The 24,392-nt window shown below is 37.9% G+C and overlaps 1 protein-coding gene across 1 annotated transcript in view; it reads right to left on the bottom strand.

The window, feature by feature from the left end:
- The window catches only part of LOC110023863, an 82,220-nt gene that overhangs the window by 36,888 nt on the left and 20,940 nt on the right, over positions 1 to 24,392 (bottom strand). Inside the window, 5 exon segments of the mRNA XM_020723490.1 lie at positions 10,437 to 10,567; positions 10,766 to 10,879; positions 11,012 to 13,053; positions 13,055 to 13,815; positions 13,916 to 13,969. Of these exon segments, the coding sequence (XP_020579149.1) occupies positions 10,437 to 10,567; positions 10,766 to 10,879; positions 11,012 to 13,053; positions 13,055 to 13,815; positions 13,916 to 13,969 (3,102 nt within the window).

Here is a 24,392-nt window from a genome sequence, read left to right as displayed (position 1 = left end):
TTTACGGTTGGCGCCAAACACACACACACACACACACACACACATATATATATATACATATTGAAAGCCCAAAAAGGCTAATATATTAAATAGAAAGAAATATACAGATACAATGTGTGGGAGGGCTCAAGCATGACACCCTGTCCATAGAATAACCACAAATTGCTCCAAAACTAGAAAAAAACAAAAAAAAACATTATATACTTAAATAAAAAACCTAATAGTGCTGAAATACATAGAATCAGATGATTAGAGAGAGACTCAATTTAGTCTTGCATCTGCCTCTACTTCTAGGGAAGAAGCAAGCAAATAAGCTGATAAGATGATCGTCATTATTAGTAGTAACCAATGTATCATCCAATATGTTCCCGAGCTGGAGTCGGCCTCCATTATATATATATATATATATATTATAAAAGCCTAAGGGCAAATATATTAATACAGAAAAGATACAGAAATGTTGCATGAGAGGATTAAAAGAAGCCTAACTCATATAAAACAACACACACAAAACTCAAATAAAACAAAGATACATAAAGGTAAAAACTAAAAAACCACAAAAGGACGCAAAAGTGTTAGGGATGTCCCACTTTAGTCCTCCCTCTGCCTCTAGTTCTTGGAAGTGAGTCGGCTAACAAATTGCAAATTAATAAGATGAGTACCGTAGTAACCAAAGTATCATCCATTATATTCCTGAGCTCAAGTAGATTTTCATTTTTCTTCTTCCTTCTGAATGTATAGATCTGTCACTCCTCATCAGATGATTGACTCATTTGATCAGTAAATTCCAAAGGTGGTCAGACAGAGACAGTTGTAGGTCATTACACATCATGATTCCCATGAGCCTGAGTAATACTAACATCTTTTTGGACCTGTGAGACAATAGCGAAACAGTAGAAATATTTCCACCTGTATTATCGGTGATAGGTTCTAAGGCAAGCGGGGTCTAGAGAATCTCTTTCCCCCACGATAGGAGGTTCCAAAGAGGAGGGAGCTACAAGTGGGGACTGGATGGTTGACATATTGTCTGTGGGGAAAGTGACGTCTTATGGGATATCCTTCTGATGATCAATACTGTCAAAGACATGAAATCACAGCCTCTAGCGGAGCAGTTTGTTTTTTTGGTCTGAGGTGGGGGTGTAGATGATGACATTGAAAACTGCATTGTCCGAACATACGACAGTTCGAACAATACGGTGGAAAATACTCAATCTCTACCTTCTGCCAATAACCTTGGTGTTGTGTGCCCAACCAGATTTCTTCAGAAGCGGGTGTAGTGATTTCTCTTTCAACAAGTATTATGGCTTCAGATGGACGGGAAATATTAAAAGTATGAATGTCCGTTTTGAATGGCTTTTCATAAGCTAAGGCAATAAAGTACAATACTTTTTTAGAAAAATAATGAAATTTCAGACCAATAATGAAATTTCAAACCAGGGAGACGAATTCAAACCAAAATGATTAGCGGTTCTGTATGCGGGTCAAAACCCGCAGAACATTTCAGAATATTCATTGTTCTGTTATCAATCCATATTATCTTTCTAACAAATATGCACATGTAATCATCTTCATTACTAATTTCAATAAGAATGTGTCTCTCATCTAATAGTCTAATTTTCACTCTCCAATAAGGTGCATAAATTCAATTTTTTTGCGAATGAACTCCATTTTGGGATGACCATATAGAAATTTCTGAACCAAATTCAGACGACAAGAGTAAGCAAGTTAAATACTTTCAACTTCTGTAAAAAATATGATAGACTTCCCATTCTTCCTAACAGGTTTCTTGATGTCGTCCGCCCACTCAAACGAAGGAGGGAAAGATGGAGATTTAGGTGTGTCTGAATCGGGGAGGGTCTTGGCGGCAACAGGGAAGAGGCCAAAGGCCTGAGCAGTGGCAGGAAGGAGGATGGAGACCTAGACCATACCAAAAAAGATAGTTTACGGCTACTGGAAGTGGGGCTGGAGGGGTTATGGAAGGATAAATGTCTCGTCGGGGTCAAACTATAGCAGGAGCCCCACCCGAACCATTCAGACGGTCACCACCTCAGACGAGTTACAACCAGAGAACCTTATCATCGTCGAGTATAACCCCCGGAGGGGAAGAACACCTCAAAGGCAGCACTCATTCAAATCTGAACCTAAAACACTCAACAACACATATATAATGAGAATTTGTAAATCTAATAGGAAATGCTAAGGAACTGAAAAAAATAGAGAAGGCAGACATGGGATGGATAGGAAATAAAATAGGAGAATCATGGAAAAGGAAGGGAAGAGGGAGGGAAATAAAAAAGGAAATGGGAGAAGGGTTGGACCGCAGTAGTATAGCTGCTACATTGCTATGACTTGGGGAAGCTCCCACAACAATTTACCAGAATTGGGGGAGCTTCGACCATCTTCATCAAAGCTTTTGGGGCAGAAAAATTTTGGAGGGCTTGGGTAAGGGAGGATGCTAGGGACCTCAGAATAGGACTAAGTTTAGGCTTGCTCTCATACCAAATGATACTGCAAGAAGTCAAAATAACCATGAAAAACACAATTATAATTATTAAATTCAAAAAAGTGCAAACGAGACTCTTGTGAACATGAAATAAATGATAACAAATATACAAACAGAAATGACAAGACGATGTTATGAAAATATAAGATAGAAAACAACACAAAATACAAAAACGGTCAACTACGAAAAGAATCTCATTGACCAGAATGAAAAAGTTACAATGGTCTCACACAATAAAAAATAGCGTTTGTAATCGAGTCATTTAATTCAATTTTCAATAATTTTTGTTATGAAATATCGTCCTCAAAATTTATTAACATATCACAAATCACATCTCATTAAGCAGGTAAAACCAAAATTATCCATAAATTTTCGTGAAGAAGTTTAAATCCCATTTAATAATATGAAAAATGGACAATGTAAAACAATGATCTGTTATAGGATAAATTAACTAACTTCCTCCATCAACTGAAACAATATAATACAAGAAGGATAATATCACATTTAAAGTAAAGTTACATAAATGAAGAAGTTTAAATCCCATTTAATAATATGAAGAATGGACAATGTAAAACAATGATCTGTTATAGAATAAATTAACTAACTTCCTCCATCAACTAAAACAATATAATACATGAAGGATAATATCACATTTAAAGTAAAGTTACATAATAAAAACAACACAGCCTTTGAAATATAAATACACTAAAATGAAATCCTATAACATGCAATAAAACATCACACTCATCAGCCCATATTAGCATCAGTAGTAGGTTCTTGAGGCTCTCTATGCATGAATACGTAAAATCAAGGTCGAACTGGCTGTTGTGATTGAGCTTCAGTGGGAGTTAAATTTATTGCCTCTATACTTCTTTACCCATATGCTTCTTTTTTGTGAAAAAGCTCTATGTTATTCAAAAGTCTTCTGGTCAAGTGAAGAATAGTATATGGCCATGTGACCAAACCAATGACACCAGTAGCATGTATTTGAGCCATCAAATATTCACATTTATGTTGTCTTCCGCATTTGCGCATGTGACTACTAAATCTATCAGAATTGAACTTGGGCTTCTTCTTAGTGGACCTTCTGATTAATACAAATGCTCTGCTTCATCAATAATTTCCTCCTTATGTTTTTAGTAAGTTTATAATCAATTTCCACTCATTTGGCCCGCACCACAAACATTGAGTATTCATCAATCACCAATAATACTAACAGTTGTTGCATCAAATCCTTCAATCCAAAAAGAAACCTATAACACACCTCTTCTACAGTAACGAGCAACTATGGGGCATACATTGAGAGTGCACTCTGTTACATACTTCAAACCTAAGGTCTTGAAATTTTTCAAGACAAATAGACAATCAAATAAAGAAATTATAAGTTTTTTATTTCTTTTTTTTTCACTAATAATTAACCATCCAAAATAATTGAAAGAGCTATTAGACAAAAAAAAATAAATTAAAACAGTTAAATTTACCTTATTTCACATTACCCACATCTTTTATAAATATTTTTTTCCTCTATTACTCATTTTTAAACAAAAGTTTAAACCAGAAAAAATTAATGTAAAATATGGCGAACTATAATAGCCAAAGAATACTCAAACTTTTAAACTATAGTAATGTAACAAAAGATAAATAAAATACATGCAAGTTGAATATATATAATAAATGTAAAAAGAAATAATTGATATTTTAATATTCAATTATAACCATTCGATAGTATTTAGTACATTCAATAATACAATATCATAACTTATATATATCTTTATCTTATGATTTACAACTATCACAAGAGCATTATCTAAATTTTATACCGATGAAGGTATATTAATATCAATAATTCTTTTTAATTATGTGCATGAGTATCTTAACATCTCCACCTAATACCATATGAGAGTGAACTCCATCATATTTAACATGCGCATACAAATAATCTAAGTAATCACTTTCATTCTTATTTCATAACATTCAGTATATAATATAATACTTACAATATATGATGTATAGAAATATGAAGAGATTAATAACATACAATTTAATATGAACAATGGAATTTAAAGAGCACATAAATCATTTTTAATCTTACGGTATAAAATCTATCTAAGCAAATAACAAAATGTCTGATTTAGTAGGATACTATTATAATTTAAAACTATGAGCACTCACCTTGAGCTCTAATAATTCTTGTCTTTTTCTTCTATTAGCTTTTCTCCTATAGAAAACCTATAAAGAAAATGTCGAGTATTCTTGTTAATTTATAATTATTTAAATCTTACTATTTACAAGTAATTTGCATTTATTTACCTTCATAAACCATCATTTTTATTTAAATCAATTAATTTATTTCTTCAAATAATATTATTATTCACTCACTATTAATTTAATATTAACTAATTTATCACAATTTAATTATTATGAATCTTATTAAAATTTAGAATTTTATCAATTAGATTTTAATTTTTAAAAATTATAAATAATATAAATTAATCATAATTACTGTCATTAACATTTAAAGTACCACAATTAATACATAACCTATTTTGTCAATTTAATTATTATTATTATTTTATCCTTCTACTTTTAAGTATTATCATGATATTACTATTACTACTACTATTTATTATTTAGATAATAAAATATTGACTATTTTAAGTTTACAAAGTATAATATTAGTTATAAAATATTGACTACTATAAAAATAATTTTAACCTCACTCTTTCCTTCTTTCTCCCGCATTGCTCACGACAATCCTAGACCACAAAAAATGCATGCCCATGTTAAATTTGATTTGGTTATACTTATTATTTGGTTTGATTTAATTGGTTTTCTAAAATCTATCAATCAATCCATCAAAACTAACAAAATGCACACCCCTATCTTTTTTTAGCAAACAAGGAGCTCCTTAAGCTAAATATAACATATATTTCAGCCTAATGGCATAACTTCACAAGGATTAAAGAATTCTAAGAAAATATTAAGAATACTCCTTTTAAGTTTGTTAAAGAAAAGAAATGTTTGCTAACATGAAAAACATACACAAATAAGAAAAATATGGTAATATCAACGGAATAAATTTATAATTCCAAAAAGCCTACAAAAAAATTTAATCTTCTTGCTTCTAATATACTACAAATACATGTATAAACTATTTTCGTATTTTATTTGAAGCTTTTGTAAGCATCCACTAAGAGCCAAATCACCAAAAAAATAAGAATTCCTAAAATCCCAAAATTATGGGATTCTATAAGGGAGAACTGCATTAATTATCTCAAAAAAATCATTTCTAAATAAAAAAAAACTCAAAAAATAAAAGGAGCAGAGAGCTTGGGTGTGCACCATTTTTGTTTGCTTGTCTTTTTCTTTTTCTTTTCTCTTTTTTTTTTTTCATGGCCAAAAGAGTGTACTCCTAATTTTCTTGAAAGAGCATATAGGTGCAAGTTATTCATGAAAGAACTACAAAAGATAATAGATAAAAGATGCATAAAACCAAAAAGAAATAATTAAGAGAAATAATACAAGTTAAGAAATTTTGTGTTTGAACAAAGAGAGAACTTCTCTTGAATGATTTCATATGCCAAACTTATCTCTTCTCTCGAATGATTTCATATATAGCGCTTAAGCAATGATTAAGCTTTGAGCTCTACTTTGGAGGTCCAAATTAAAATCACTCAACCTGATCTTTTTGTTCAAAATAAGATGATATCAGAAATTAAACAACCCGCAATACGAAAGCAAATATTTTCACTCAAAACAAATAGAGTTACAATTAAGACCCACAACAAGGACGGGAAGACAATACAACACAAATCTCCGGCAAGGGCGAATTGGGATAGCCAGGTGACAGTTGTGAGGTGGTCGTTAGTTGGAAGGGAGCAAGCTGGTTTGCAATTGAAGATGGGAGAGGGCTTAAGAGGAGTTGTGATACGTGAAGGTTGTAGGGCCATGAGGCTTGAGGGTGCTAAGTGGGGCTGAGGGTGATATCAGGAGAGGTTGGGGTGCTATTGTGGTTGTGGGAAGGCTGGGAGGAGATAAACGACAGGCTAGAAAGATGGGAGGTGAGGTGTGATACCAATAGATGGGGTGGAATTGGGGGAAAGGATTATGGCAACAACAGGTTGTGGGGGAGATTCTGACGACAGAAGGAAGATTCCCTAGGTTAGCGGCAAAAAATTAGGGAAGGTGGAAAGGATTATGGAAACAACAGGTTGTGGGGGAGATTCTGATGACAGAAAAAAGATTCCCTAGGTTAGCGGCAAAAAATTAGGGAAGAGAGAAGGTGTTCAGGATAGAGGGCACCGGGCAGGTGAGGGGAATGAGGAAGGATGCACACCACCTCGTGACGAGATACAACCGGAGCAGTTTCTCGCTGTCAAATACTGCCCCATAAGAGAGAGAGAGAACGTCGGAGGTTGTCCAAACAAAAATATAAACTAAAAACTAAACTCTAACACAACAAACAACCTATTTTTAATAAAAGATAAATACAAGGGGTCCCCCTTGGGCGGAAGCAGCTCCTAGCCCTAATTAGGGTTGGCCAGTTCAACCATTCTGCTTAACTGGCAACCCACTTGCAGAATTAAGAGCTCGGTTTAACCCTAGCATCCCCGTGTCATAAGAATTTGTTTTCATACCATATAATTGACTGGCACATCTCAAAATGATCTTATTTATGAAAAAAATATATGTCAAATTGCCACGACCGGGCCCAAAAACTTGGAATTTTCAAAGAAACAACTGTTGGACAGTAAAATTTAAAATTTTCTATTTTCATTTTTCGATCACTAACTGTCTACAATCCACATATAAATTAAAAGAGTTGCTAAAGAAAATAATTTTATTGACAAATAAAAAGTTTATATTTTTGTTTGTTGACCTCGCCTGCTATACAAATTCTCTCCCCCACTAGTAACTTTCTTCTTTTAAGTGCCGACACCCACTACTCATCTTTTATTCAAAAACTTAGACCTGAAAAACATTAAAACAATATAAGAACAACAAAAAGACTTCTCTTGAATGATTTCATATATCACACTTATCTCTTCTCTTGAATGATTTCATATGTAGTGCTTAGGCAATGATTAAGCTCTGAGCTCTATTTTGGAGGTCAAAAGTAAAAAACTCATCCAAAGGATCTTTATGTTAAAAATAATAATTTTCTCAAGACATAAAATTGAATTGCACATCTCAAAATGACCTTATTCATTAATGAAAATATATATTTCAAATTGTCACAACCATGCCCGATGGCTTGGAATTTTCAAGGATGGTCAAACAGTCAAATTTTTTAATTTTCTATTTTTATTTTGCAATCACTAACAACTTATAATCCAAATATAAATTCAAAAAGCCACAAAAGAAAGTAGCTTTATTAACAAATAATAGGTTTACATTTCCATTAGTTGATCTCGTCTTTTATACACATTCTCTTCTCCAATACTCATCTTTTATTCATTATTCCAAAGCTTAAACCTAAAAAAAATTAAAACAACACAATGAATTATCCAAGATAATCCAAAGGAGTAATTACACTTTTAAATTACAATAATCCAATGCAAAAAATAAATATGAATGTTGACCTTTTATATTACATTATAGGCAGTCTAATAATATTTTATATAAAATATACAAGATAATTGTTAATGGAAGGACTTTAAAATCTCAATATGCATTAATTTTTTCTTTACTTTTTAAGGGGTCTTTTAACTAATTAAAAACTTCTTACTATTAACATTTACATCCGTCTCAAGAACGTTGTCTAAATATAACCCAACACACCACAAGTCGATGCATACCCATCCTTATAATGGTGCAATGATCAAATTCACTATTGCCTGAGGTAGAAATGTACAGATTTACCCGACCGATATTTTCCTGTCAGCAATTGGTTTGTGATCTAAATTATAACATTGTCTGAGATGAAATGAAAACATCAACGCACGCAAATACATTGATGTGATGGTGAACTCTTTTTTCTTGGCATGCACATACAAGAATTCATGTATATAGTATTTTCATTTTATTTTATAAAGCATATGTTATCTTCTTATAAGATGCTTTGTATTTATTTACCAATGAATAAATACATCTCTGATAGAATGATATCGGAGTTAACCCAAAGTACAATAAACAAACAAATATTATTACTGTAAAAACCAATAGGCGATTACAATCAATACAATAAAAATGTAAAACAACAATAGATATGACACAGAACGCACGACTACGGCGGCTTTAAGGAGGTCGTGACTGCTAGGAACTTAGAAAGGTGGTGGCAAGGTGTTAGATGGGTTGGACAGCGAAGAAACCGAGGTTAGAGGTGGTCCAGAGCGGCTGTCTCAGCAGTTGAGCCACAGGAAGAAGTATTTTGGATAGCTGGCCGCAAGGAGGCAGCAAGAGGGAAGGTTCTGAGTGGCAGAGACAACAGCAGTGGTGTCGTAGGAAAGATTCAAGGTGGCTGGCAGCGAGGAGTCGGCAAGGGGGGTGGTTCTAAGTGGCTGGAATAGCAGCTCAGATGATTCTAGTTGCTAGAACAACAACAAGGACGCAGAAGGGTGGATTCACTTGTAGCAAAGGGGGTGGTTGAAAGAGCAGGAACTGCAGAAAAACAAACGGGGTGGGGTTATCGGGGTGGCTGCGGCGAGGAGGAATGCGTGTCAGCAAAGGGAGGGATGCAGAGTAATTAGGAATGGATAAACACCACCTCAGGAATGAGATACTGTTGAAGAATCACTTGACTCCCTGTAAGAATCTCACATAAATCATCTCTTCCTCTACTTCTTCCTCACCCTCGCCTCTGTCTCTCATTCTCTCTCTTGACTCTCCTCTAGTTCGACTCAAATGAGAAGTTCATCTCCAAAGCAGACAATCAAGACAACTTCCTACCAATCACAATTTTTTTCTCTTTTTATCGACAGTTATTATTATTATTATTATTATTTGTCAATTATCACACAAGTACTAAAAATTTCTATAAAGTTCAATTAACATAAAATCAATAAGAAAAGTGTTAAAATAGTTCCCAGACACTTTGTAGGGGTTCATTTTAGTCCCAAAGTTTATAGAAGTGTTAACTTAATCTCCAAAATCTTTTGATATGGGTTGAAATACTTCCGAATAAGGACTATTTTAGCCCTTATTAAAAGAGCGTGGAAACTAATTTAGCACTTTTTATATAAACTTTTATACTATAATGACCCAATTTAAATAGCTAGGGAACTATTTTGGCACTTCACTCTTAAATGAATCAAATATTCAAGATGAGATAAAAAAATTGAAAGCTTATCCATGCATGGGCAAGCATCTAGGGAAAGGCTAGATCAAGGCATTCACAGTTCAGTCTATTTAACATATTAAAAGGAGAGTGGAAGCTATTGACCTAGCATATACCTGTTAGCAGCAAGGATGGAGAAGCCCTTGGACCAATTCAGCTTGAAAAGACAGTATATTTTATAAATCAAGCAAAATGAAGGTATATACCGTACAAAGTTTAAGTTTGGATAAACATAGTGAATTTGGGTGAGATCTTTGTCTGATTAATAGACTATGGCTCCACGTTCATACTATTAATATAAGGATGGTCATCATCATCATCATCTAGATCCAACTATTTGGGATTTTTGTTAAATATAAGGATAGTATGATAGCAATTTTTTTTCCTTCAATTGATCTAAGAGATCAAGTTGCTTTCAACAAAAAGCAATCGAGTTGCAAAAGCCTTGTCACAGAAATTTTTAGCATTTGTAATTCTTTTTCACTTGTAAACAGAACTCTACTTTAGAATCCGTAAGTACCAAAGAACAAGTAATCAAACAATATTAAAGCCACATAAAAAACTCCAACTAAACATTAGAATTTTATATAACATAACGAATTACTTTTCAGGAAAATATAGATATCCTGCTAAATGAAGTAATAAATAGAACAATACCTCCTCAAGCATGGAACCACCTTCAGAAGTTAAAGCAGTGCGCCCTTCTAAAACACTAACAAAAGAAGACAAGGCCAAGCTAGCATCAAAAAGACAATTCCGCAGGGCCAGGAGATTGTCTTGTAGATCAGCTGCAAAAATGTGCAAATAAAATCTCTAAACTGCTCATACATCTATATATTTATATACTCATTTACAGGTTATGAGCAGACAACACCATTATCTTAAATCTTCAATAAGGGGTCATTTCTTCAGGATTGCATAAATGCATATATCAAGAAAAAAAACAGCAAACTCATATAGTTTGAGGATAGTAGCAATAATTTTACCAGAAGACGATTTTGCCTTTGCAGATGCAATACATAGCTCATTGGTAGCAGAAAGCAAACCCTTGGCAGCAGCTTCCATCTTATTCTGTGACAGCTTCCATTCTTTTTCAGCACCTAATTAAGAATTTAAGAAAATTAGAAACCTTATAATCTCAAGAAGAAAAACTTTGCTGATAAACTGTTAGATGTCAGTATAAATGTTGAACCAACAGATCAGAAAAATACTCAACAAGCATAGAAACTCACGTGCAAAAGAGTGATATGCAGAATCTAATTTTGTCACAGCAGTGAAGTAAGTTTGTTGCCATGTTCGGGAGTCGCCTGTAGTCTGACCAAAGAATTTACCTCCATGTATCCAGGAAAGACCATCTCTCGATGCTTCAAGCTCGACCACATATGTGCATATTTTGCGGACATCAGATGCATGTTCGTGAGCAGTCCACAGCAACTTTCTCCTCCTTAATAGATGATCATGAAATTCAGAAGGAATACCAGAACACTTAGTTGAAGAACTGCCAGTGCCAGCAGTATTTGAGCCCGCACAAGCCCATACCATAGCCCTTTCTAGCTGTCCTTCAGCCGAGATAGAAGTACTCTCAAGAGCTTTCAAACTCTCCAATGATCTTGCCACTGAGGAGATTGAAGACCGCATCTTCTCCAACAATTTTCCCCTGCTAATCTGCAGGAGTTTATTATTATTTAAAGTATTTTGCAAGAAAACCTTGTTTTTTAGTAATTGTGGCAACGTTTGATCATGCAACCATTCCAACTGAATAATTTCCAATGTGGTCTTGTGAAGTGCCTCTGTGAGTTGATCGACGCGTCTTTTCATAGAATAAACTGCTGAATTTGCAGCCCTTGCAGTCTCATGTGCGTTGCAATATTCTTCAAGCATAAGCTTTACCCTTCTCACAGCTTCAGAACAGTCTTTTGCATTCTTCTCAGCAATGAAGTTCTTTATTTCTTCAGTCTTTTGATGGAGATTCTCATTTTCTCTTTCTAACCGTGCCAAAAAAGCAGGGGCTACCCTCTCTTTCAGATATTGCCCAAGTTGTTCTTGCAGATGCAGCCCAAGCTTATCTTTGAGAACATCACATAGCTGATCAAGCCTGATATTATGATCAACAGAAGATGATAACTCATGCATGCAAGAATCAAGCATGGAATCTACAACGCCTATTTTCCAGACAAAAAATGAATGGTTTTTTAAAATGTAAGAGAACCTCCAGATTGAGTTAAAGAGTGGAAAACCGGTCAAAAATTTTGATAGAGTATCTGAAGATCCAATAGATTCAGAAATAGTATATGATGATAGCATATGGTCGAGAGATTCCAGCTCTGAAAACGGCTTTACCAGTGCAGATAGGAGGGACTTGCTTTCTTTTGCGTTCGATTCTCCATCTTCTAAACTTATCAAGGACGAGAAGTATACCTCTAGAGCAGATAATGAATTACTAATATTAGCCTCCATCCTTGACAGAGAAGTTACCCGCACATCTTTCTCATTCCATGCCTGATGGAGTTTGTCAAGCTGAGCACGACATGCCTCCCCTTGGTTTGCTAACTCTTCGTTCTCCTCCCAGGACAAATGATCACGACCATCAGAAGCGGCTTCTTCAAGGGAAAGCTGCTTCTCTGTGATGAGACCAACCTTCATGAAATAATTTTTCTCAAGCTCCAACAAAGACGCTCTATCTAACTCCACCTCAACAAGCTTTTCTAGAGCAGTATCAATGGAACCTCGAACATGAGAAAGGGATCCAAAAGCATCCATTACTTCTGCATTGGAAGAGACAAGTGTATGAATTATTTCAGGGAGAACAGATCCCGTAATTTTTTCAGTCAGATGCTTAATGGAACGCAAAATGGCCTGAAATGTAGAGGCCCAATTGTGCTCAAGCTTATCATTATCAGCACAATACGTAACAAAATCTATACCAATAAATTCTTGAATATCTACCGCAAATCCAGCAAGCAGTACACACTTCTCAATCTGCTCTTCAAGCTCATGAGAGACAATGTCAAAATCATTCTCTGGAGCATCATCTGTTCTCCAGCTAATTTTTCTGCTGGAGACCTTGGATATGGAGATCAAATTCTCTTTAACATCCATGTACAGTTCATTGATAGCAATGTTCAAAATACATAGGACCTTCTCTTTCTTCACATCAAGATCCCTAGAGCCATCAAGCTTCTGCTTTCCTAGATGATTAAAAGGAAAATCATCTTCTCTAATACTATACCAAGCAGACTGCAAATGCTTCAAAAAGGCAGATAACAACCGCTCTAGTATCTGAACCAAGAGAGTTCATCAGTTCAGAACACTCTTTATCAAGTGTTTCGATTTCCATGGCATATCTTTCCATACTGCCAAAGAGATCCTGATGCCTCTTTTGAATTGAATCAAGACCAATCCCTTGGGCTTTTGCCATAATATCAGCAGCTTGCCTTACGGCGAGGGAGAGAACCTCAGCAGATAGGTTATTCACTGAGAGCTGCAGAACTTGAGCCCAACTGTTCACCGGGCTGGTGGTAACATAATTGAATGGGAGAAAACTTTGCAAAGCGAAGGCATACTCATGCAATGCCTCAATTCCACGAGAAATCCCATCATCCAACTCGGCAATGATACTCGAAATTTCCCTATCTAAGTCATAGCATTGTGCTTGAGTGGGCTCTGGGACGACAGTCAAAGGAACTCCTGAAACCAGAACAGCAGCTGTGAGAGACAGAGCCTCTTCCAAGTGGCGCAGCTTAATGCAGGCTTGGGGATTAGGAAAAGAGCCACTGCATAGCGCATTAAGAACACTTCCATGTTCTTCCACCCAAGCAGCTGCTTCTAGAGCTTTTTCAGTCGCCAAAGACTTTGCCTGTGCGAACTCATGGGCTTGAGCTTCAAAGTATGCTCTAGATTTCTCTAAGACTGTAGTAGCCTCAACTGCAAAGGACTTCGCTGTTGTCTCATGCTGCATAAGGCTGGATCTGTCTTTATCAGCATGATAAAAGACGGCGGACATGATTTCATATTGATTTAGCAAATCCAAGAATCTCTGACAATTTTTACAAAATTGAAAAAAAAAAATAGGTGACTTAGATTTTACAATTACAATATCTAATAGAGCACAGATGGGAGAAAAACTGAATTCACACCTTAAGAGCAGCTTCAGCAGCTGGCAAGGTAGAAACCAGAAGATCATGATGCTCCTAATAAGAAATTAACTTAGTCATGTTAGGCTAACAAAAAATTTGATACTCAAAAGTAGTATGTTCATTCATTCATGTTTTCACCAGGAGATGCTCAACAGGCCAAAAAGTATGCCTTAGATATCATCGAGTTTATTAAAATGATTTTTACAAATTCATTTTTTTGTAGTTAGAAGCACAACTTGATGTTACTCCTTTCAATAAAATCTTAGGCTTGTCTATCTATTGTTCACCAAAGTTGAAGAAAAAACTCTTGCACAACTGACATGGTCCATACATGATTTGCCAGTTGTCATAGAATGGAAATTCTCAAATACAAGTACACATTCTTCTGCAGAAAAATAAAGAAACAGTAGATTAGTCACTTATTGTACCTCCCTATTTTTAGGTAAGAGTATGTGGCATGCATGAGCATGCATGTGTTCATTTGGTTGAGAAAAAGTTTGAGACAAACTCATAATGTTGTAAAAGCAAGTAGAGGACTTTTGGTTTTGGGACTTCACACATTTGGAGATTGTTTTCTCTGAATATCTGCTCTAAGAAATGTTACATCATCTTCCCTTTTGCAAGTGTTCTGCCTGTGGCATATTTGGAAATAGGTGGTGGATACTGGCATCATCACCAAAAGCTTTCCTCCATCAGCTTTCTGCGAGGACAGCTGCTGTTGCCACCAATTCTTCTCCAAATCATATTCTGTTTTCAATTTGCTGATTATCGTCTTGCAAATTCTCTTACAATATTGATTAACCCTTAAATAACATCTAGGAAATCTAGATCAGCGTATACGAGGACAGCTGCTGTTGCCACCAATTCTTCTCAAAATCATATTCTGTTTTCAATTTGCTGATTATCATCTTGCAAATTCTCTTACAATATTGATTAATCCTTAAATAACATCTAGGAAATCTAGATCAGCGTATCTTGATATCAGAACTAAATTCTAATCTAAATTTTAACCCAAAGCCTAGACTCATCATAGATCAAAATTTTACATCTTAAACAGCCACACCTCCACCAAATCAAATCCTAAACATAAAATCGAGCGCCCCTGATGCAGGTGAGTATGCGCGAGTCTTCTCGTGCGGAAGTAGGCGATCCGCCTGTTTGCCTGGACCAAACTGGTCCGAGTTTCTTCCCTTCCAATGAGTCGGTCGATCCTCTTGGGCCACTCCTAGTTATCCTCTTATTATATATTTATTTTCGTGAGAGTTTAGGGTTAATTTTTTGTGAGTTTTGTGTTGGAACAGCTGTCACCATCTGTTTTCCTCCCTTCGAGGGTTGTATCCTAGAGTTCCAGATAGTGCTTCGGTTGTATCTTGACCTCCTGGTGGGGTTAATCTTCCCAATTCTCCTTCCATATCTTCCCCACATTGCTTCCCCACACCGCTCCCTGCTGCAACCATCCAGAACAGCTGTCGACGCTGTTCTTCCTGCAATTTCTACACCCCAGCTTTTTCCTCCCTTCAAGGGTTGTATCCTAGAGTTCCATATAGTGCTTCGGTTGTATCTTGGCCTCCTGGTAGTGTTAATCTTCCCAATTCTCCTTCCATATCTTCCCCACACTACTTCCCCACACCGCTCCCTGCTGCAACCATCCAGAACAGCTGTCGACGCTGTTCTTCCTGCAATTTCTACATCCCAGCCAATGTTTCCTGTGATTCCAGCGCTCTCACTTGCTGTCATCGTTTTTCCAGCCACCAAAAATCCTCTCCTTCCCACCAGCTTCTGTTACAGCCATCTCGGACCACGTCCCTACAACCTAACTGTTGTCCCAGCCCTCCTACACCGCCTCCCTGCCACATATCCACTGTTCCAGATTTTTGGGAACCCAAATTCCACGTTGCTGCGCCCGAGAGAGCAAGGACTTGTTGATCCATTGTCATATCCGCTGACTTGCTCCGCACTCCCCCCTTACCGCCACCTTCCAAACCCTTTCTGATCACCAACAATGCCCCGAGATCCCACCCTAGTTTGAGTGTTTATGTCGTGTTTGTTGCTATTTCACATTACCGGGTGTCGTGTCGTTGTATTTTCACATTCAAGAGTTAGTTGTAATTGCCTTTTTGCTTTCAGTAATAACATTTGCTTTTCCTGTTGTGGTTTGAGTTAACTCTGCTATTAGCCCCGTGCTCTTTTACACTTTCGGCCAACACAAAATCTTACGCTTTCATTGGTTGAAGCCCTAAATTAAGGAGTTAAAACCTGAATTGAGGAGAGCAAATAAGGCGGGTCCAAGAGCTCACAATGGCTTTTCCTGTTGTGGTTTGAGTTAACTCCGCTATTAGCCCCGTGCTCTTTTACACTTTCGACCAACACAAAATCCTACGCTTTCATTGGTTGAAGCCCTAAATTAAGGAGTTAAAACCTGAATTGAGGAGAGCAAATAAGGCGGGTCCAACAGCTCACAATGGAGGATATATAGAGGAAAATCCTCCAATTGTAGCAAATGCTTGCTGAACTACAAATAAGATAACCCACATAAGTCACTCATAGGCATAGCATTGCCCAATCAGATCAAGAGAAGAATGTTAACCCCTTCCGCCAAGAGGTTTATGTGATAAAAAACCAATGCCTTAACCATTTGACCTTGAATATCATAGAAGAAATAATGAATTTGGGGTGAAGGTCAACTTGTGGAATTTTGAGAATCGTATAGAACCAATTCATTGAATAGCTCTAAACTGTGGAATGAAGTTTTAAATACAATGATATTTCACAATTCAGAAGAGTCAAAATAATAGTCATCAATCTCAAGGACGAAACTTCTTAATGCTGGACAAATTTGAAGCTCCTTCAGCAGTGAGAAAGAAAGACTAAAATCACAACGTAATCTAAGATGAAGCGAAAGATGCGGCATAATTATCTTCCCCCGCATTATCGACATGATATCTTCCTAAAACTCCATAATTTGCACCAAAGAGATTTATCTGTGGAAAACTATATGGCTGAATTTAAATAGCTCATACTGAAATAGGAAATGATGGAGTCAGAGAAGCACACAACTGCCATCCTAGTGTTAAAAGTGGATAACACCGTTACATGAGAACTGTCGAATATATGCAGAGCTCTGCCCTAGGATCAAGTAACAAAAGTACATTTGCTAAAGCACCCAAACTAGCTCCTCATGAGGAAAATTTAGCCTAGGATGGAGAGAGGATGGGCAAACCCCTAAAACCCTTCAAGCTAGAAAATGCTTCAAATGTCACAAATTAGGCCAGCATAAATTGCCCAAACTTGAGGGCATTATCTTTCACTAAGTATGGAGTAATGAAAGAAGTGAATAATGGCATTGAAAACACAGAAGAGAGTGAGGATTCAAAGGACAAGTATTTGATCCTCGCAAATAAGGGAAAGATGTTAGTGGTTCGATGAATTCTTTAGAGCCTAAGAGAGTAACAAAGGCTTGCCATAACCTATTCCGTATAGGTTGCATCATGAAGAAAAAGATGTGGAGTCGAAAGTAAATGGAGAATGCAATATCATTCCGATGGTAGAAAAATTAATCCATACCACACACAAGTAATTTTAGTTTGACGATATGTCTATAGATGCTTGTCACATCTTATTAGGCCACCCCTAACAATATGACAGTTGCACACGTTATGATGGCTACAAAAACTATATTCCTCAACAAGAATGAAAAGAGCGTAGTACTTTTATCATAGGAGTTAGAAGAACATTCATACAGTCTGGGGCCATAGTGTCCCACACCCTTTTTCCAAGCTTTAAGAGAGACACAAGTAGAACTAGTATTAGTGGTCCTAAAAGAGAGTGAATCCAAGAAGCCGATATCAGACAAACTAAAACCCATGTTGAAAGGGTTTAGGATGTTCTGATTGACAATTTATCTTATGAGTTGCCACCATTGAGAGAGATCAAGCACGCCATAAATTTAATCCCATGATTAGTTCTTCTAAACCAACCTACCGATAAAATGCGGCTAAAGCCTGCGTGCACTTTTAACTTTGATTGTGTCAAAAAAAGATGGCTCTCGCAATAAATGTATTGATAGTAGAGCAGTAAATAAAATCTAAATCAAATATCAGCTCCTTATTTAACAGTTGGATGATTTGTTAGAGTTAGCATCTTCTCCAATATTGATTTGTACAATGATTCTCGCCATAACCAAATGAGACTAGAAAATGAGTAGAAGGCTTTCAAAATTAGAGATGGATTGTGTGAGTTATAGTCATGCCCTTTGATTTATCTAATACTCTAAGCACTTTGATAAGACAAATGAGCAAGATCTTTTAAGCATTCATCGAGAAATTTATAGATATATATTTTGATGATATCTTGGACTAAAAGTATTCTATGGATGATCATTTGCAGCATTTACGGAAGATTTTGCCCAGTTATATGGTCACTTGAAGAAGTGTGTTATGCATCGGCGATAATTATTTTTTATTAGCTGAAGGGTAAATTTGTCATTTATTTTGTTATTGTTGGGTAAATAGGGGCTTAATAGCTTAGGGTTGAATTTATGCATGAGATTATTGTGGAGTCTTAGAATTAGGGTTTATGAGAGATATCACACTTCTCGTATTGTAGGAATTGGAAGAGATCGCCTACCTCTTGAATTGTAGGTATTTATCTTTGTGTTCATGTAGAGTTGTTTGAATTATTAAGAAAAACATTTGTTTTGCCCTAATTATGATAAAATTCATGTTTATTTCTACATCAAATCCTAGCAAAGTGATATTAGAGTATTTCAATTCAAGAAGAATATAGAATCACAGCAAAAAAAATAATTTCGCGTCCACCCTACCGATCGGACTCACGACAGAGACCCAAATCTCCCATCTTTCTCCTCCTGCATCCGTCTGTGTGATAGAGTCGCGACCGAGCCTGGAAAGCGGCAATGGGCTCGCGACAGAGACTCAAATCTCCTATCTTTGGCCTCCATCGTGGAAGAGAAATATGTCGTAGAAGGTAATGGTGGGGTAGCGGCTTACTGAGACCCAAAACATCCCTTTGCGATACAATCACAATTAAAGCTTGCTAAGAGAGCAACGATGCAGCATACAGAGGCTCGAGTTTTCCATCTTACGTGGCATACAGAGACTCAAAACTCTCAACTCTCTCCCGTTCCAATTACGAAATGCAATAAAATCAAATCAAGCTGACTCGCAGTATAGACGTGATTCAAACTATCTTGAAACCATCGACAACATTTTAGGGTACAGTTTTTTCTGTCTTTTGTGATGGAAAACTGGTCAGGGAATGATGACAACAAAGAAAGTAGGACTTGGGGAAGAAATAAGAGAAAGACGTGAGCCAACTTAAATCTGGAATGAAGGAAATGTTCTCTACCATAGACGATAGGTTTTCCTCCATAGACGATAGGTTTTCATTCATTGAAAACTGATTCAGGAGATTGGATGAGATGATAAAGAAATTATTAAGATACAATCCAAGAACCCGCCGACAGCTAAATTTGCAAACCCCAACCAAGGGTTAACAGAAAATTCTATGATCAGATCGAAAGGAAAGAGATCGAACGTAAGGAGCATAAAGAGGAAAGCTTCCACCATCAAGAACCCACCCAGGACTCTAATAGAGGTGGATTAGAGATTTTCGAAAAATGGAAAAGGGATCATGCAAGGGGTATAGGGAGTACGAAGAAGGAAAGAGAGAAGTTGAAATGAGGTATAACTATGATCAAATGAGAAAATTTTACCCACGGTACATGAGGTGAAATACCCGATGGAGAGAAAGTTAGGGTGAAGATGCTAGAGTTAGGAAGTTGAAGATGTTGATTTTTGAAGAGGAATATGCACATGGATGGGTGTACCGGGTGAAGCGATGTTTGCGGTGAATGAGCTAAATGGTAGAAACTCATGACATGACAGCAAGGTTATGTTTTGATGGGAAATTTGTAGCATGGTTTCTGTAGAGGGTGGCTAGATACTCGATCCGATCATGAGATGAATTTAAGAATTGCTTGTTAGAACGTTTCTGAGTCATTCAGGAAGAAGACTTATACGAGCAATTCTACGTCTTAACTCAGGAGGGGACTGTCATGAAATCTAAAGAGATATTCGAGCTCTTGTTGAAACGGCTGAGGGAGGATTTCTGAAGCATGGTTGGAGGAGAATTTCATTAAGTGCCTAGAGCCCGACATACGAGCAGCGCTTCGACTATTGAGTCCAAGGGGATTGAAAGAGACAATGGAGCTAGCCCATAAGTGGAGAACAAGAACCAGATAGAGAAGACCAGCAAAGCGGCACTATGAAATAAACTATAAGAATACCTCGAAGGTCATGACACCGAGAATCCGGATGGTGTCATTTTAGGGGAGAAGCCAGAGGAGAAGAATATGGGGACACATCCATAAGTCAACTTCAAGTGCCTTACAGAGATCCAGGATAGGCAAACCAAGGGGCTATAATTTTTGTGTGATGGGAAGTTTTCTCTTGGGCACCATTGCAAGGATCGAATAGTACAGGTTCTTACAGTGTGTGACAAGAAGACAAATAATGACATAGGCATCTCCCTCATCCATCCAAGACGTACTAGTGAAAAAAGAATTGGTTCACACAATTTTATTAGGGTTATTTTGCTTGGACTAATATATGTTGTTGTGGAACTTAGTTGAGGACTTATAGTTTTGGTCTTTTATAGAATTAAAATTATTTTCTCTGGTTTTTTTCTCTATTGAGTGTTTTATCATCCTTTCTTTTGCAAATAGGTGTTGGATTCTCCTCGATATTCGTAACCTCTAACATCTTTGTCGGTCGTTTTCCTTCAATTGCTTTTCAAAAAGACAGTTGTCACCCCCATTTGCCTCAAAATCCAATTTTGTTTTCAATTTTCCCCCTCATTATCTTACAAACCCCCTTTTATCATTTGTTGATTCGTAAACACCACTTAAGACTCTAGATCGAAGTCACATAGTTAGACCTTTGTCCTAAGGTCAAACCACCCTTGCAAACAATAGTAATACTAAAGTTGTACTAAAACAACCAAGTAACCTAGAGAGGACATCAACTTTCATGACGCGGGGCTTTCCTGCGAAGACGCAAGTGCGAGATTTCCTGCACTAATGCGGGTGTGGATGTTAGGGAGCAGGCAGAAGCAAGGGCGGTTCAGTTGAGGAACAACCCAAGGGAAACCCGAGCCAAGCGGCCCAAGCAAGAGCTTTGGAAAGGCGAGCGGCCTCCTGTGACCTTCTCCTCCATCCGTTTCCGCCTCTTCCTCATATGGAAGTATTTTAATGGTTATTTTCTGCCTCCCCATCCCTTCCTTTTGTGTCGGAGCTTTCTTCTTTAGTTCCACCCTTTTCTTCTTCATGTAAGAATCTATAAGTTATCGTTTTCTGATTGTAGGATTAGTTTTTTTGTTGTATGTTGCTTTTAGATTCATGTGTGGAGTCTGTTGTGGGTTGTATCTGAGAAGGTGGCGGTACTCCGGTTGTATCCGATGAGGTGGTGGTCCTCCGGTTGTATCATAAGTTGCTTTTTTTTTCCTGTTGTGGGTTGTATCTGAGAAGATGGTGGTACTCCGGTTGTATCTGATGAGGTGGTGGTCCTCCGGTTGTATCATAAGTTGTGATTGTATCATCCCTAATTCGTCTCCTCTACTTCCCTTAGCCACAGGCCATCCCCAATCGCTTCCCCCCTGCACTATCGACCCCGTTTCCGCTGCAACAGCTTGTTGTCCAGCTCTTTCCCCTCCATACTTCCTAGCCATCAGCTTCCCTGCCACATCCAGCCACCTATCGCACATTCCCGACCCTAACCCCTTACTGTCCCGTTCTTTCCCCTCCATTTTTCCTAACAGCCAGCCGACCCAATTGCCATCCCATTGCTCCCAGTTGTTGTCCCACCTTCCAACCAGCCTCCATTGCCCTTGGAATACACACTTGAGGTGTTCGTTTGTGTTTTGGTGATGTTATTTCCAATTCGTGTGTTGTAACCCTCTTTTCCTAATAAAAGTTGCTTTTGTGGTTTAGGTTTTTTCTCTTACGGTATCATTTGGTATCGGAGCTAGCCCAACCTTACTCTCATCCTAAAGCTTCCTAGAATACGCCCCCACCCAAGCCACCTCCACAAAAAATTTTGTTCTTTTTTGTGGTTTAGGTTTTTTCTCCTACGGTATCATTTGGTATCGGAGCTAGCCCAACCCTACTCTCATCTTAAAGCTTCCTAGAATACGGCCCCACCCAAGCCACCTCCACAAAAAATTTTGTTCTTTCTTATCCCCAAGCATAGCAAAAAAACTTTGACCTAATCCTCAATTCCTCTTGTTGATTTTCAAAATCAGAAACCTTAAGTTAAATTTTTAAACCTCTCACCTCCCAACTCAAACCTTAGTCATGCCACTAATGAGATACATGCCTGACCCTTCCCGCGAGAAGATACGGCGAGAGATCCACCAACTTTGGAGATGGATTACAGACATTGAGGATAAAATTCACTGAGGTTATCCTCAATCGTGATTGGAAGAGCCTAAGGAGAGAACGAGAGAATCTGAGGATCAAGCGAGAGACGCAGTACTAGTTCATACCAGTTTAAAACAGACAGAAACTTCAGACTTTATCTTCACACCACCAAGCAACCCCCACATCTTAGAGGCAGGGGTCAAGCTCAAGATCTTATAGCCATAGTGCACTCAAAGGAACACCCAAGATGACCCCATTAGAGGACAAACTGGTTCAGAGTGAAAAACATGGAAGACCGGGCTGCATCCCTAAATCCGTCATAGTCAGGCAGTGTTGTAAGTGCCACGAATTTGGGCATGTAGAATAAGAATGCACCACCAAGGAAGAGATTTGTTCCACTAAGCAGGGTGTTATTAAAATATTGGGCAATGACACAGTTGGTTCTGGAGAAAATGAAGACTTTCAAGAAGATTCTCCACTTGCAGCTAGAGAGGAAGAGACGCCACTGGTTCCAGTGGACTCCGAGATAGAGATTACAACTACACAGTAGTCATTCTGGAAGATAGTGAGCTCAATGTAACGAGCGATCAAGCAGAGTATGAAACTGTGGTACCTAAAGTTATCGTTTCAGAGGCATTAAGAGGAGCTACAACAGGACTGACCTAGGTGGTCCAAAAGGATCACGAGCTTGAGCAGCCGACATCAGATACAAGGCCACTACGGATAAGAGAAATACAACTTTTCAAATGGATAGGTCTCTTCTTGAGTTATCCCTACGAGGGGAGGTCCAACATATTTGAAGATGATTCATTTTGTGTCATGCCTGGAATACTACGAGGAGTATTTTAGATGTTAAATTCAACTTAGTGAGATGCCCATCAGTAGATATCCAGACAAGAGGGATGACCGTCAGCATTGAAAAGTGTCTTAGGTGCTTGAGGGGATGAAAATTCTTCAATGGGATCCAGGTCCTATCACTGAAGATGCTCCTGAGTGGTCGCTAGTGAGAGTGACACAACTAGCCACAGATTACATCCCCGAATTGAGTTCTCATCACAATCTTTTCAACCACCACACGCTAGGAACGAGAAGTGGTAAGAGAAGATTTCAAATATAGGGGCTCGAGAGTTGCATTGCGAGAACCTTCCTTTATATGCAGCTTCCGCTCAAAATGTGTCAAAAGAGGATGACTACCCGTTCTTCCAGAATGTGCTTTGGAACAACAATGCCTATTAGATCGACCTACTAGGATTACAGTTGATGACCCATCCATCCCGAAAGATTACAGCAGCTCCCTCACCATCCATGTATCAACAGATGCTTCATCGAATGAGGTCGAAGCTCCCCCAATCCCAGGAGACTGACGCGGGGCTTTTTGCGTAGAAGCCGGTGTGAGATTTCCTGCACAGAAGCGAGTGTGGATGCTAGGGCGCAGGCAGAAGCAAGGTATCGGTTTGACCCATCTAGTTAAGGGTATCCCAAGCCGAGTGTCCCGGGCGAGAGCTCTGGCAGGGCGAGTGGCCTCCCGCGCCCTTCTCCTCCCTCTGCTTCTTACTCTTTTTCATATGGAAGTATTTTAATGGCTCATTCTTTCCTCCTCACCCCTTTTCTTTTGCGTGAGAGCTTCCTTTAGTTCTTTCATTTTCTTCTTCATGTAAGAATCTATAAGTAGTTGTTCTCTGATTGTAGGGTTAGTTTTTTGTTGTATGTTGATTTCAGATTCCTGTGTGAAGTTCTAAGTCCTTTTTCCCTTTGTGGGTTGTATCCGAGGAGGTGGTGATGCTCCGGCTATATCCCAGATTGTATCCTACTCCGAGATGGTGATTGCATCTCCCATTATCTTCCCTACTTCATCTCCTCTACTTCTCTTAGCTGCTAACCATCCCCAACCGCTTCCCCCTACGTAGCTGCCTCTGTTTCGTTGCAGCAACTTCCTCTTCAACTCTTTACCCTCCATACTTCCTAGCGGACAGCCTCCCTTCCACATCCAAACACCCTGCCACACCTTCCCGGCCCTATTCCCTGATTGTTCTACTCAGC

Source organism: Phalaenopsis equestris, unplaced genomic scaffold (assembly GCF_001263595.1).
Source record: "Phalaenopsis equestris unplaced genomic scaffold, ASM126359v1 Scaffold000233, whole genome shotgun sequence".
NCBI classification, from domain to species: Eukaryota; Viridiplantae; Streptophyta; class Magnoliopsida; order Asparagales; family Orchidaceae; genus Phalaenopsis; species Phalaenopsis equestris.
Note: the sequence above shows the minus strand (reverse complement) of the source record. Positions and strands in the feature narration are given on the sequence as shown.